This window comes from Petaurus breviceps, unplaced genomic scaffold, assembly GCF_028583685.1.
Source record: "Petaurus breviceps papuanus isolate PSGF00001 unplaced genomic scaffold, PetGlider_PUasm1.0 90603, whole genome shotgun sequence".
NCBI lineage: Eukaryota > Metazoa > Chordata > Mammalia > Diprotodontia > Petauridae > Petaurus > Petaurus breviceps.
This window is the reverse complement of record NW_027187284.1, coordinates 1,596,807-1,613,625: the sequence shown is the minus strand read 5'-3', so window position 1 is coordinate 1,613,625 and position 16,819 is coordinate 1,596,807. Positions and strand designations below refer to the sequence as shown.

General features: G+C 34.8%; 1 protein-coding gene across 9 annotated transcripts in view; it reads left to right on the top strand.

Annotated features, from left to right (window-relative positions):
* The window catches only part of DMD (dystrophin), a 2,504,498-nt gene that overhangs the window by 1,027,472 nt on the left and 1,460,207 nt on the right, over positions 1-16,819 (top strand). For 8 of the 9 annotated variants that reach the window (XM_069063824.1, XM_069063827.1, XM_069063826.1 and 5 more), the window contains one exon: positions 5,052-5,213. In XM_069063824.1, the coding sequence (XP_068919925.1) occupies positions 5,052-5,213 (162 nt within the window). Of the gene's footprint in view, positions 1-5,051; positions 5,214-8,719; positions 8,907-16,819 lie in introns of those variants that run through there. The other variant, XM_069063832.1, reaches the window with a different exon arrangement.

Below are 16,819 nucleotides of genomic sequence, written 5' to 3'. Positions count from 1 at the left end.
CCAAAATTCTTACATTATGATACATTGATTTAGGAAGGAAGGAATAAGTCTTTCTTAAGTTCCGACTATGCACCAGGCACTGTGCTAAATATTTTACAGATATTATCTCATTTGATCCTTACCACAGCCTAGAAAATTAAGTGCTATTATTATTCCATTTTGCATTTGAGGAAACTGAGACAAATTGGTAGCTAATTGACTTTCCCAAGGTCACACAACTATTATGTGTCTCTGGTTGTGTGGTTTGTCCTTCCTTCTTAGAGGACCAGGGGAAATGATAACATGATTGGCAATTGAATTAGATTTGAAGGAGGAAGGGCTGTGCAAGGTCAACAGCCTCACTTTGTCCTCCAGAGTCATCTTGGTCCAGTGGCCAGAGATAATCAGGACAATTGGAGATAGCCCAGGATATAGTGGGAGACCTTGGCCTTTTTAAGCTAAGGTCTTTCCCAAGTCTCAGTTTGAATGAGGCAATGCTCATTCAGTGAATAGGCCTCTTTAAGAATGAATCTAGAGATGTCAACTTTAATTTTAAAAAAATCAAGTTGGGAGGGGAAGACCCTCAGGGTTGCTGGGCAAAAGAGAAACAGTTACTCTACATTCACTCTGAGCCAGGAGCACCCAAAACTAAGCATTAAATGGTGCTTGGGCAAGATAGGGACCTTCTGTTGTCCAATCCATGAGATCCAGAGTGAATCGGGTTTAAGGCTTGGTCTTTGAGAAAGAAATCTAGCCAGTAAACCCCAAGTTCCTCTGGGCAGAACACTCTCAGGTAAGGGAAGGAGAGGAGAAAAGAAAAAGGGAGAGGAGGGGAAGGGAGGAGAGGAGAGCAGACTTCCAGTCCAGTTCCCTATGCCATATGCCACCTAGATGCCTCTAGATTGTTAACTCCAAATATTCCTATTTAAATGTGCAAAAACCTTGGGAAGTGTAACATTAAACCATCATCAGAATGGTCATTTTGATGTAACTTAATCTAATCTAATTTCCTTATACTAGAATAGCTAGCTACAGACCAGATGGCAAAGTGTAAACATAGCTATGCCAAATTTTAAAATTTGCCTAGGAAGTTCAGAGCAAAGATATATTCTAGTGAATGCATAATATTCAACCTCATTGAAAAGGGACAATTTCAAAGCCAGCTTCTTTTTACTCTGAATTGTGCACATAAGGCCATTACCAGTATAATGAATTAATATGTTGCAGGGCAAGCTAGAATATCAGAATACTCAAGAACCAGTATTCTAAAATAGGGAAGGGGGTAGGGCAGAAATAAAACATAAATACTGATACTCTAAAGAAGAAAAATAACAGATATTGTTACAGACTATCATCATTTTCTGAGCAATGATCATCAGAGTAAATCACTCTCCACAAAAAGACCAAGATGCTGAGAAACTGCCTATTCAGCAAATTTTTCTTGAGTAAAGAAATGTGGCTTCCAAGGCCAATGCTAGACTGTACATACATTAGTAAAATTTTTACAAAAGAGTATTGTGAAAAATCTATGACCTTATAAAACATCAAGAAATGATGATAGGAAGACAGGTTTGCACACAACTTTCTGAGAGACTCAGTTAACTGAGTTTATCTGAATATTATTTAAAGAATAAATTGGAAGCAAGTGGTGATAGAGGAGTGAGAAGCAAAGATGAAATGTAAAAAAGATTTGCCAAAGTTTCTATAACAAATTCCTTCTGCTATAAGTGATAGTGGTGACACTGTATAGTAGTCCAGTGGGGAGAACAGCTGGATTGGACTAAACATGTATAGAAAATATCTATGTTGACAGTAATAAAATTTTTAGAGCATTGAAAGATTTTCTCAAAATTTATGAAAGAGGGAAAGAAACTAAAGGTTCATAAAGATGACACATTATTTTAGGGAAAATGTAGTCAAGAAAATATCAATATTAACTATCTCAAGTGCCTTCTTTCCCATCTCTATAATATATGCATGAAAAAAATCTATATGTACACAAGGGTATCTCTGATAAAGCATGAGAAGGGAATGGAGGATTGCTATTGATATTCTATGGCATTTAAAATTTTTATGGACGCAATAGACTGAAAGGTTCAGTAAATACAAGAGATCACAAGGCTGATTAATAGTTAATTATAAAAAGCATTTGATTTTGTAAAGCAAAATGTTGCCTTCAAGTTTCTTTTCAATTTGATATTTCCCATGCTTATGCTAAACTCATACAGGATTCCTTGAAAAATAAAATTACAGAAATAATTTTGTTCAAAAACACCTTGATGATTACTAACATAAGAGGCATAAGAAAAGGAATTAAAATTTGTCATACGTGTTTGATATTTTCATAGTGAATGTTTATTTATTAGAGAATGAATCAGAGGCATTCCCAGGGTATGCTGATAAATTCTCAATAACCAGACTCACCAGGGGAAAAATGTATGCATGACACATTTCTAATTTTAATTTCCATTATTAACATTTTCTCCATCACTTTCTTAAATTTAGAAAGGCAAAAAAGAAATAAAACAAGTCCCTAATTTGTAGTATTCACTGACTGCTTGCACTGAAAATTTAACAACCAGCTCCCCAGAGCTAGCACAAGCTAGCTCCAGCATTCCCCTGGGCATTTCCTATAAATGGCAAACTCTTCTCAATGTTCCTTTTTGAGTTTAGCATTGAATTAATTAAGGACCTACCAGAACCTCCTGAATGATACAGAGACTAGCCTAACCCAGGAAAAATATTATTGTATCTATGAAGTTAGTTGGACTGTCTGTAGACTGATACAGCTGTGTGTGTGTGTGTGTGTGTGTGTGTGTGTTTGTGTGTGCTGTGCTGTGCATGCCCTCATACATCTATGTATAGATCAGATGCATAGGAATAGAGAGGACTGGAAAGCCTCTGGGAAATTGTGTGGTAAGTTTAATAAATGCAAATTTCTCCCTGAAATGGTCTCGTTTTTTAAATTACATTTTTGATGACTTTCATCTGTATATCTCATTCTCCCTTCTCACCTTGATTGAACCTTCCTTTGTAATAAAGGAAAAAAGCAAATATATTTAGTAAAAAGACATGATCTCTTGGCCATGACCTTCTTTAGATTTCTCATCACTTGGAGCACTAATTCATTTTGGTGGTCACTTCCTTTACATTGTTGTCTTCATTGGGTAAATTGTCATATTGTTTCTTGACTTCTTTGGAGTATGTAACCAGGTGTGCAAGTCATGGGTCAAAGGGTTCAATTTAATAATGTTTCCTGAATTCCATTTTGGAAGAATTCCAATTTGAAATACAGAACACTTAGGTCTCTTGATAGCTCTGTTTCCTACAGTTCCTCTCCTATTGAGTGTTCCCACTTTTTTCCCCATTTTTGTCAATTTGAATGGAGTGAAGCAAAACAAAATCAAATCAATTAAGAATGAATTTTAGGGCAGCTAGGTAGTGCAGTGAATAGAGCACTGGCTCTGGAGTCAGGAGGACCTGAGTTCAAATTGGCCTCAGACACTTAACACTTACTAGTTGTGTGATCTTGGGCAAGTTACTTAACTCCAATTACCCTGCTTTCCCCCCTCCAAAAAAAAAAAAGAATGAATTTTAAGAGAAATGGTAGCATGAGGGAATTTTTTTCACATTAAATATCATTCATTAAATTCTGATATGCAAAATATGCAGAGAATTGACACAATTATGATAACACCAAAACCCATTGCCCAATTCCTTCTCCTTGAGGGCAAAGAAGAAAGATTTTTGAAGGATGTGATGGAAAGAAATAGAAAGTTAATAATCTTAACCATGACATGAATGGAATGAACACATACAGTGGAATGGGGAATAGTTGAAAAGAATAGAAAACAGAATTCAGCAACATATGTGTATTATTATGGAGGGAGAAGTTAGTTGATCAGTATTCATTCCTTTCTTCTTCTTACCTTAAGAGAAAGGAAATCATTGAATTCTCTTAGTGTATACTTATCTCTTACAGGGGTCTGGTTCAGAACATTATTCTCTCTGTGGTTACCCTATCTCCTCTCTTTCTGCCCTTACCCCCCTTGCTCCTTGCCACCCCCCTCATTTCTCATTAAAAATGTTAACATAAAGAATTTATAAGTTCACATTTATGTTTTAGCAGACAAACTTGAGTCATGACCCAAAACATATTGTGTTATTTTAAGAAATTGGTTATTTACTTTGCTACATAAAATTTTATTCATGTATCAGTAAATGCCAGAAATGTATTGTACAATGCAAAATAGCCCCATGTGTCCATCCTTTTAAAAAAAATTTTATTACTCTTCTTTCAAGGTAAAAATATCTTTAAACAGATTCCATGTATTCTGTTCAGCATGCTATTTGTATTTGGGGGGGAGAGTGGAAAGTTCAATCACACATATAATAATGCTCAAGATTAATTACACCTTTATTAGGATCATATTGTTTATGCTACTTGAACAGCATTGCTGATGAAATTGCTAAAAGAACAGGCACAATACCAAGCCTCATTTGAAAGCAGGAATAAACACTGCCCACTCAGTGGTAGTTAGAGTCTTGTCAAAGAAAAAAAAACTGGGATGCTGATCCAGTTATTTAAAATTCCCTGTTGAAAAGCATCTGATTCTCAGCAGAGTGTGTGTGCCACTGCTTGTCAGTAGTTGAAATGGATTATCTATCTTGGATGGGATTGTGATGACGGTGACCCTATTCTAAGTAAACCAAATCTCTTGAACTACATAATAAGATCACAAGGAACCTCAGGTCTCAGAATAACAGATTGCATTTAGCATGATGTTTTTGCTGTCTTCTAGCCCCTACAGAATTTCATGATGTGTATTTTTGTTTTGGAAGGTTGTGGAAAGTCCCAATATCTGAGACTTCCACTGTGAAATTTCCTTCTAATTATTCACTTGTTTTTTGAAGCAGAGCTGAATGAGTGGAAGCAGGCTGAGAAATTTATCTTACAAAAAGGTGGCTGTGGCAGTCAGGAAAATTCATTGATATTGCAATTCTATGGGGAAGAAGACAGACCTGAGTTTTATATTTTCAATAGTTTATCTTTATTTCTCCCTTTCTTTTAGGCTGTGAGGAGACAGAAGTTTTTGGAACAGAGTATCCAGTCTGCCCAGGAGATTGACAAAACCCTCCGTCTGATTCAAGAGTCTCTGGCATTCATTGATAGACAGTTAACAGCCTACATTACAGACAGAGTAGATGCAGCTCACGTTCCCCAGGAATCTCAGGTATGCTGTATGTGATAAGTTATTTTACTTAGGTTGCTTTCATTTGTTGAGTAAGAGTCTTATTGTAGACTCCCTAAAGTGGATGACAATGCAACCTGAAGTGCTGGGGTTCATTTTTAATTTATTTATTTTACTTTTGATGGTTTAAAAAAAGTTCTAGTTTATTGACTGTTGGTTTAAAAGGAAATTCTATATAAAATATATCTCTGAAATAAACTTGAGGGTAAAAACATCATTGCAGTGAAATCTAACTTGGCTTTAACTATTGTATACCAATGATATCAGTTCTGAAGCCAGAAGGAAGACTGAGTATCATAACAGCAAAGCAAGGATCTTAAGTTTGCTGTTGTTGCTGTCAGGCATTTCAGTCTTTTCTGACTTTGTGATAATGGCCCCCTTTGGAGTTTACTTGGCAATGGTACTAGATTGGTTTGCCATTTACTTCTCCAGCTTATTTTACATATAAAGAAATTGAGGCAAATCAGGTTAATTGACTTGCCCAGGTTCGCACAGCTGTCTGAGAGCCAACTTAAACTCAGGAAAATGAATTTTCCTGACTCCAGTCCAGGCACTATATTCACTGTACCACCCAGCCCTAGGATCCTAAGACAACTTTGTTAAAAATGTAACATAAAACATTGCCTTTACCAAGTTACTGTCTCATCAGAACAGGACCAGCGTCAGATGCCGTATTACTATGTTTGTACATGTTATCTACTGTGGAAATGTTAGTTCCTTAAGTATGGTTTTACCTTATTTGTAACCTCAGAGCCTAACACAATGGCTGGCACACAGTAGATCCTTTATAAGTTCTTGTTAAATGCTTAATTAGTTGGTTGTTTAACACTGAGACTTCTTGGTAAGAAAGGATCTTGAAGGTAAAATTAAAGTTTTGGTTTTGCCTAAGGTGAGCATTTGTATACTTAGTGTTGGGAGGTCAGGTGAACTAGTATGAATATATTTGTTGATACTAATATTTTTGTAGTGTTGATATCCTTAGTCATCTATATAAATATCAACATAAATTATGATTTGATAGTCTACAAATATATCATAAAGAAGGAAAACAGATCTAAATTAAAATTGCAGTATTCAATCTTAGGTCTCCATATCTGAACTATTCCAATGACATCTCTCCTGGCATCCAAACCAGACAGAACAACCTATTTTCATATTTTCTAGAGAAAGTACAAAAAAGAAGACAAAAAAATAGAACTGAAGAAGCCAAATTAAAGCTTATTCTTTATTTCATCTAGACATTTGGGATTCTTATTTTAAATGTGATAATGAAAGTAATACTTGAAAAATGTTAATCTTTTAAAGGATGAATTTAAATGAGGATATACAATTATAATTGTTAAATATTCAAAGGAATTGATGCGGAAGTGGCAGGGTAATGTTTGAATTAGCTTGCCAACTCATTTTCAGAACATGCTTGTGGCCTTGATTTTTTATTTTTCATTTGTTTTTAGTCTATTTTTTCCCCTTATCAATCAATAATGAACACAAAAGTTTTTGGTCTTTGCTTTAGATTACAACTTCTTGTGTGTGACTTTTGGTCTATGAGTGTGCTTAAATAAATACACATTCATGTGTATGATCAAGGCCATCCTTAGGTATACTTGATGTAGTATGAAGATTGTTAAAAGGTCTATCTACCCCTCAAATGTTAACCTACAAGTTAACCTACCCTACAAGTTAACCTACCCATGCTCTGAAATTCCACTATTAGATCTAATCCTTTGGTGTTAAAGCATACCTTCAGAAAGCTCCTTCTTTGTGGCATAGTAGATAAAATCAGAAGACATAGGTTCAAATCTCACCTTTGCTATTTATTAACTCTATAATCATGTTCTTCAATTTAAATGAGTTTCTGTATCAATTGAGTGAAAGAGTTAGATTAGATCATCTCTAAGGTCCTTTTTCTTTCCTGTAGTTTGTGATTCCTTGAACCTAATCATTGAAAACAGTTAATAGAGTATTTCAAATGAAGATATTTTACTTAGGAAGTAAGATGAAGCAATAATACTTATTTATGGCAGGAATTTGTTCATCACACTATTTAGGTGAGGGTAAGTCAGCATGGTGTAGTAAATAGCATGCTGGCCTTGGAATCTGGAGACCTGGGTTTAAAAATCTGACTCAGGTAATCACCAGCTATGTATGACCATCAAGGAGTCTTTCAACCTCTCAGTCTCCATTTATTCATGTGTAAAATGGAATAAAGATGCTGGTAGTATATATGTCACAAGTTAACTGAGAATAAAGATATTATATTGCAAAAATGAATTAAAGGACAGATAAGTTTTGATAAGTGGATATGGTGAAGGGAAAACTTCCAAGGAGCTTCTGGGCAGGAGATGAGAAAGGAGAAGGTAACAGTAATGACCATACATTTGCATATTGCTTTGTGTTTTACAAAGCATTTAAATAGATCTTTACAATAACTCTGCACAGTATCTAGTTTATGTTATTATTCTCATTTAATAGATAAAGATACTAAGGATCAAGGAGGTCAACTGACCTAAGATTTACTAAGCTAAGTAAATGATGTAAGCACTTTCTGGTTGACTTTAGAGAAGCAACATGGGAGAGTGGATAAGGCATCATTGAGCTTGAGTCAGGAGGACCTGACTTCAGATCCCTACTCATATTACTAGTTGTGTGACCCTGAGCAAGTCACCTGTTATGTGCCTCATTTTCCTCATCTGTAAAATGAGGGGGATGATCTAAGGCCCCATGCAGTCAATGACCTTATCAGCCTACCAAAAAAAAAAATCATTTTAAGCTCTACCATCTACATGAAGTGTTTTGTGATCTCCCTAACTTTTAGTTAGTGCCTTCTTCAAAATCACCTTGCATTTATTTTTGTACTCTCAGAACTTTATTATGTGAAGTTTGGGCTAAAAAAGGAATAAAACTGCTGAGATGGTCACTTAATTGGTACAGGACAATAGGAACAAAGCCTGTGTTCCTCTTAGGTTGAAGGGGACTTGTTTTCTTTTGAAAAGGAGGGTGGGGGAGTAGTTAACCTTATTTTGTGGGCATGGGCCAGGTATAGAAGTGGGAACAAAGAGAGTTTCAGCAACTATAGAGGCTGAGGCCCTGGTGGCGCAAAAAAAAAAAAAAAAAAAGTTATTGCAGGGTGTGGGCTTTCCCTGCAGAGAAACAAGGCATATGTCTGATTTTACCTTAGGGAGGGGATGGGACACCTGCTGTCATATTGCCAGACTGAATGACAGAATGGTGGTTTTAAAAAAAATAGTAGAAAAACCAATATAGGGAATGAAAACTCAATGGCATGGAAAAGAAAGGCAGGGACAGAGACAGAGTGACAGAAATACAGAGAAAAAAAGATTGAGATTCTTCTTGTGTACCAAGCTCTTCCGAACCCTTGGCTGAGGAGCCCCTCCCTTTCCCCCTCCTTCCACTCCTCTCCCATCCCCCTCGGAGCACGTGGAACACAGTGTAAGCCCAGAGACTTGAGGTCAAAGGAGAGGCACAGAGGAAAGGGAGGATCCTCTTTCCGGAACAGACAGCACACACAGCTGCAGACTGTAGACACAAGTATGTAGGCTTCTATGACATTTACAGATACATTAATATGTTACATACAACAGTGAATCAAGGACAGGAAGATAGATACTCGGTATCCTCCAGGCAGATCTTGCTTGAGACAGTTACTGTTTCTATGTAAGTATTCTAATAAAATGACGCCGGTCTCCAAGAATGGGTCTCTCTGTGTTGGTTCTCCTCTCGGGTCCACCCCAACCCCCTGGAGAGCTCAGTTTGTCCAGTGTGGAGAACTGTCACAGGTGGGTTTGGTGGTCTGAGCCTGGGGCTGCGGGGTACTAGGTTGGCCACGCTGGCCAGAGCCATTCTGCCCATCCTGCTGGAGGTGGTGATGTAGTATATGGGAATGGGGCTACTGGTGGTCAGGGATTGCCTTGCATTTTAAAAAACTATATTGCTATGTTTTTATGTGCTGTCTCCCTGAATGGAATGTAAGTTCCTTGAATGTTACTTTTTTCTTTGTGTCCTCAGAGCCTAATGCAGAGCCTGGTACATGTTATTGTTCAGTCATTTCAATTGCTTCTGACTCTTTATGACCCCATTTGTGGGTTTCTTGGCAAAGATACTGGAGTAGTTTGCCATTTCCTTCTTCAGTTCATTTTTACAAATGAGGAACTGAGGTAAAGTGATTGCCCAAGGTCACACAGCTAAGTAAGTGTCTGAGGATGGATTTGAATTAATAAAGATGAGTCTTCCTGTTCTGAAGCCCAGTGTTCTCTCTGTTATACCACCTAGCTGCCTACCTGGTACATAGTAAGTGCTTAATAAGTGCTTTTTAAATGACTGATTGATTGGTAACTGAGAAGACCCCTTTTAGGGAGAGTCTCAGAAGTAAAGCTAAAATTTTCGTTTTGCCTAGAATAAGCATGTACACATTTATTTATTTAGTTAGTTATTGGAAGGTCAGGTGAACTTATATGAATCTATTTGTAGAACCTAATATTTTTATAGTATAAATGTCCTTAGTCATCTGAGATATATATGGCATATATATGTCATCATCATTATGATATAACTAGCATCTTTATGGTGACAAAGATTTAATATATGTATATATGTACACACATATACACATGTATACACATATACACACGCATATATTCCACATCAAGATCTATGATTCTAGAAGAATATATTTATATTTTTTTTTCTAGATACACACATATAAAGACAAGTATCCATGTAGATAGATAGATATTGATATTTATAGAAGTTAAGGAAAACTAAACAACTTGTTAGAGAATACAGAATAGATAGCATTGCTTTATAGCCTGTCTTGAGAAGAGCACTAGATTACAATCAAAACAACTTGTCATAACAGATTGAATGAAGAAGCAGATATGAGGAATCTAGCTGTCTTCTGTTAAGCCAGACATTAAAGCAAATTGCATAAATATATAAGCCAGTGTTATTCTTCTCACTAACTTTTTTTGGAAAATAGTTATCTTTTAATAAAAATATCTTTATGTTATTTCATAATAGGTTTATTATTTTTTTAAATGAATTAATATTTTAAAATTGATCAGTTTTAGTTTCTAGTGCAGCAAATTTTGGTAGATTTATGTCACATAAACAAAAGAGTCTAAGGGGGCCCTGAGACCAAAAAGTTTGAGAACTATTTTGTCTATGAAATCCCTAAATCTCCTCTATCCAGGAAGCTGGGTCATATAATTCCATCATCTCCGAGGGTCACATGATTAAAAGATTATGTTTCTGCCTTTAAGAGACATTTCTAGGAAATCATGTACAATTTTAAGGTTCTTTTGCCCTTGCCTCTGTAAGGATATCATTAGGGGCTCCCTCAGGGAAGTTATGAAGATGTGCAGACTCTTTTCAGCCCAAGGTCTTTCCTTACTTCTGCTGCCCTTCTCCCTCCCTCTTCCTAGCCTTAGCCTTAGAATATTCCTTTTTTATAAACCAGTACAAAGGAGTGACAATAATCCACAATAGCAGGAGTCAATCATTTCAGTTCCTGGTGCTGAGACATACTAATTGGTGCTGAATGAAGTCTGAATCTGTTTGTGAATATGCAAGCCCAGGGCATGGCCCCTGGCCCTTTCAGCAAGGTTTCTTTCTAACCATAATGTCTACGCCCTTTAAAAGGTGATTTCATGGAAGTCCCAAACAGTTGCCTCATCCCTTTAACCACACCAACTTCAAGCAGCCCTCCATCTACATAAATAAAGCTGAATCAAAACAAAATGTATCAACTTAAAAAAGAAGCCATTGAAATTGAATTAAAATGTTTTCCCCCTCAACTTTGACAAGTTTAGACTCCCAGGAGTAATTAACTTAGGAGCCATCTCTTTTTTTTTATCACTGTTAATTGTATTACAATATGATTGGCTGCATTTATAATTCTTTGTATCTTATTTTATGTCCTGGCTGCAAAGGCGGTCCATGACACACAAAAAGTTTGAGCTCCTGAAGAGTTAAGATGTGTCATTTTATATAATAATATAATTCATATGAAAAAATGGTACCATCCATATGAATTTTGAAATCTAAAATTCCCTTGAAAATCTAAAATAGCAGACTTTAGAACACCGAGAAAGCTTGATTTGGTGTTTTCTGCAGTTCTTGTTGTTTACAAAATTGTATCTGACACTGAAGTCACCTAATAGTAATATATCATATTGGACAATGCAGACAGCCTAAAAAAGCTATTGATGCACCATTCTTGAAGATTTTATTTTAAGATGACTGCAAGCAAATTGTTTCTGAAACAGAGTTATCAGCTTTTCCTCAAGTCATATTTTCTTCAAGTTTGGGGTTTTCTAAAGCTCAATATAAAGTTTTGTAGTTAAAGTCCCTTTGGGAGAAAATACAGTATGGTAACAAAACAAAGTCTTGTGAAATAAGCTCTTGAGTATATATATATATATATATATATATATATAGCATATGCAAGTAAACATAACCAAGATAATATCAAAACAGCATTTTCCAGTCATTAACAGATATGGATATAAATGTTTTAAAAGAATCATAACATACTATGTACATATATGAATTGAAAATATGTCCTTAGTTGGAGGAGATTAAGGGGTATTGATGATGCCTTAATAAAGTAATTAGCTTAACTCATTAAGGTGGGAGGGATCAGAAAAGTGACAGTATCTTTGCTCACTCTCTTCTATTTTAAATCAGCATTTGGATTTTCTGTTAAATAAAATCAGTTCTTTGGGTGTTTGCCTCCACCAAGTGGTGATACTAGTGTTGTTCTGCTGTAGAATTTAAATAATCTAACAGGTTCCTTTCCTTTCTGTCTTTGAGGATTACTTGTATCTTTAAGTTCAGTTAAGTTAAATGCCACTAATTACAGAAATTAATGCCTTGAACTTCCAGGTGCAATTTTAATACTTTTCAAGGTTAGTATGGACTATAATGTTTTCTTAGAGTTTGTATTTGTAACCACTTCCCAGTAATTGCATAAACACGGATTTTCTAGCGAGATTAGAAAATATATCATTCTGATTCATCAAGATTTAATATATTATACAATGAAAATACCTAGGACAATGGACAAGCCGTGTTCCAAGTAGAGGGATGTAGGTACCTGCTTCTGCAATTATATAAATACACTGGAGAAAGGGAATTCTAGAGGTAAGTCCCCTACATCATTCTTCTTCAAGTCTATCCTATTAGAATCCATAGGATCAAACAGATCTACTGAGATGAAGTTCAGTCTTCTTTCTCCCAAACCAATTGCCCTTCTGAAGTTTTATTTTCTTGATTATATGTTTGTGTATTTGTTTTAGAAAAGAAGAGTGCTTTCTAGGGAAGAAGGTAGGTTTTAGCACAAATATTTGGACATAGCTTTTCCTTTGTTTTCTAAATTTGAGTATTATTCTTTACTTTTGATTTTGTGCAAATGATGATTTATTTTCATTATTTATGAATAAGGGCAAAATGTCAATATGTAGGTGACTCAGTGAATAGAGCTTTAGACCTGGAGTCAGGAAGCCCTGAGATGAAATCCATCCATCCTTAGACAATGACTAGCTTTGTGATCTTGGGCAAGTCACTTGATCTTTCTGTGCCTCAGTGTTCTCATCTATATAATGGAAATAACACTTTCTAGGATTGTGATGAGGATAAAATGATATAGTATTTTAAAAGTTCTTTATAAAACTTTAGAGCACTATGTAAATTCTAACTATTAAAATTGAGAAATTCCTTTTTAAAATTCATTAACATATGCCTAAAACTAAAAATCATTTAAAAAGGAAACTTAGTAATGGCTAGCCTAATAAATTATGAACTCACCAAATATTTCTTGTCTCACCTTGGATGTGCATATTTTTATGTTTGAGATCTTGGAAGATAGATAAATATTTCTTTTCCTTGCTAAGCTTTCAGTTTTTAGATTTGTAAGTGCCTTCTCTCCCTATACCTTCCTTACCAACAATTTCTTTATGCTCCAGGTTAAATAGGAAGAAAAAAAGGAACATGTACATTACATTTTACAATGTTGATTATATTGTAATATAGATGGAATAAGTAGAAGAAATATTTATGTCTTAATACCTAGAATCAACAGTTGGTGGCAAAATGGATACAGTACTAGGCTGGGAGGGTCTGTTGATGTCAGCAGTTCAAATCAGTTCCAAAGCTGGACTTTTGGCCCGCTTAGCATATGGGTAACCACATTGATTCAAGATAGTATTGCTGAGGAGAAGAAAGTCTTCTCTATTCCTTCTACCCTTTACTGAATTCTGAAAGAGACACAAGAGAGAAGGCGAACAGTGATTCTCTCTCAAGAGCTGGATTATTCTTCTATAAATGATTCTTTTCTCTACTACATTTTTCAACCAGCTCTCTTAAATAAAGTTTTCAGAACTTACCTGCTGATCGTAAGGCCACAAGTATGTGACTAATCCTCTAACTTTCCATCAAGTTGATGGAGGAACAAATACAAAAACATGGACTTGGGCAATAAAATTTTTAAGTCAAATCAGTAAGCATTTATCGTCACCTACTGTGTTGGATAATGTGCTAAATGCTAGGGATACAAAGAAAGTAAAACTAGGCCTACTTTCAAGTAGCTCACAGTCTAATGGAGAGATAATATACAAAAAACAATGTGCAAACAAGATATATAGAAGATAAACTGGAAATAAACTCTTAGGGAAGACACTAGCATTAAAGGGGACTAGGAAAAGTTTCTTGAAGAAAGTAGGATTTTAACAAATTTGAAGGAAGCCAAGAGCCAGAGATGAGTTGGTATAGAATTTAAGTATAGAGAACGGCCAGTTAAAATGCATGGAGGTAAAAGAAAATATTCATTTTCTGATACTTGACAGAAAAATTTATTGACAAATTTTGTGTTGGTCATTTTAACATAAAATAGTTCTTGCTGAAATTGATAAGCAGAATTGGATTTACTGAAGTACGGCCAAGTCAATGAATGAATGTTTTAGTCACTCAAATTCTGTTGTATTTGGTAAATTCACAGATGCAAGTGGAATCAGTAATCCCAAAACAAGGTATAGATATGATTTTGGAGAGACTTTGAATATATTTCAGTATGCCTAAAGAATATAATGGCATTCTCATTTTGTATTCTCACTTCTTCATTTTCCCCACCAGAAAAGTAGGAGATAATTTACTAAAGATTTGCTAAAATTTGATAAACTATATTCACAACATTCTCCTACTCTACTAGTTTTTAATTCTGTTAAAAAAGAAAATAAGGTTAGTCTGGCATGTTTTGTTCTTGATGAAGCCACAATACCTCTTTGTAATCACTTTTTACTTATATAGATGTTCACCAAACATTTCTTCATTAATCTGCTCTAGAATTTTACCAGGAATAGAAGAAAACCCACAGGCTTATAATTTTCAGAGTTAATTATTTTCCCTTTGCTGAAAATTAAAACATTTTCCCTTCTCACTTTTGTATCTCTCTCATTTCCTATGATCTGGCAAATAACACAAGCATTTGCTAAGCAGCCACATTTTGCTAGCTCCTTCCAGACCTAAGGGTGTAGTTCCTTTGGGCAAAGAGGACCTCAATTCCTCAAGGGCAGTTGAGTGTCCTCTTAAGATCTCCCTACTTATCTTGCATAATAAGTGGAAATAAATGGGAATAAATCATTTTTTCTTGTTCTGCTATTTGGAATGTGAAGATCTTTCTCCTTTGTAGAGAATACAAACAAAGTAAGAGTGAAACAGCTCTATCTTTTTGCTGTTCAGTTAGACATAACTGCTTTGTGATGACTTCTGAAGAGAAATATGAAATAATGCCTATTGTTCTCATCTTCCTATCATACTTGTATAAAAATTAACCATGTGATAGGACTTAGAGCATACATAACACATGTAAAAATATAAATAACGAATAGATGCTTTATTATGAACTTGAAAACATCTCTGACATTTTCTCAGAAACCACATCTGCCAGTTCTTTCTAGACTTGAGGATGGAGTTCATCAAAATAATAAAATAGCCACTAATAAAGTAAATATGAACAAAACACATAGACTTAAATGCAAACTGTCATCATATTGTGAATGATGAGTCAATCAAAAGAAAAACAAATGGAATATTAAGTAGGGATGTTAAAGATAATTATTGCAATGACTTGCAACTGAAAGAATATTGGTGAAAGTATCTCCTAAAGAAAAACAGACACACATACACACACTCATATCACTGAAATGTAGAGAATTAATAAACCAACATTTTGGTAGATTGTAAAATAAAAGTTTTTGATGAAACACAACACACATTTATGTTTAAAAAAAAAAACACCTCAGGTCGGCTAGGTGGCGCAGTGAATAGAGCACTGGCCCTGGAGTCAGGTGGACCTGAGTTCAAATCCAGCCTCAGACACTTAACACAAAAACTAGCCATGTGACCTTGAGCAAATCACTTAACCCAATTGCCCACCAAAAAAGCAAAAAAAAAAAAAAAAAACAATACCATAAAACATAGGCATGACATGATCCACAGTGGAAAAATGGAAAAACACTAGAATTCCTTATAGAAATAGTGAGAAAGCAAGAATGCCTCCTCTCCCCACTATTATTTGACATAGTTATAGAAGTGTTAAATATATTAGTAACAAAAAGTTACAAAATCAAAGATATGAATATTTCTAATGAGAAGGAAAAATATATATCTTTTCACATGGCCTGATGTGCTTAAAAAAGCCTGAGAGAATCAGAAATGAAATCATATAGGACAATATTTACAAGCTTAAAAACAAATCCACAAAAACTGAATTTCTATATAGCACTCAAAAATTCTGGGAATAAATGAAAATCACACAAATTATATTCAAAACAATTTCAAACTGAATAAAATATCATTAGCTATCTGAATAGCTACAAATATGATTAGAAATAATTTTAAGAAAAAGACACATAATTAGCAAGATTCATTGCTTATAATTTGTCCATATCAATATAATTAAAATGACAATCTTGCCTAGATGAATTTGTATATTTAATGCTATGTCAATTAATTTTTAAGGAGAATAAACAAAATCAAAATCTATTTAGAGGAATAAAAGGTATAACAGTTCCAGGAAAGTAATAAAAAAAAAAGTGAAGGAGTCAGTGCAATACTAATCTTAATCAGTATTCATGAAAATAATTTTGTACTGGTTAAGATAAAACACACAAACAAACAAACAAAAAACACCAGAAACGTAAGACAGTGGAACAAACTAGATAAATAAGAAACAGGAACAGAAAAAATACCTGAGTGTTAGAGCAACCCAATAACATAAATTATTGGAAAGAAGATTTCTTCACTTGACAAAACCTCCTGGGAAATCTGTAAATATAAAGTAGTTTGGCAGAAATTTTGCCAAAAGCATATACAACCTACCAAAATGAGCTCCAAAATAATGTATATCTTCAAGAAGATGGTATTGAGAAAGAAAAAAATTTAAAAGATCAGGAGATATATTCCTTCAGGAATAAGGCTTGGGGAGAATTCTAAACTAAAGAAGGAATTGAGGATACCATAAAACACAAAATTTTGATTACACAGAATTAGAATAGTTTTTACTAAAAAGTGAT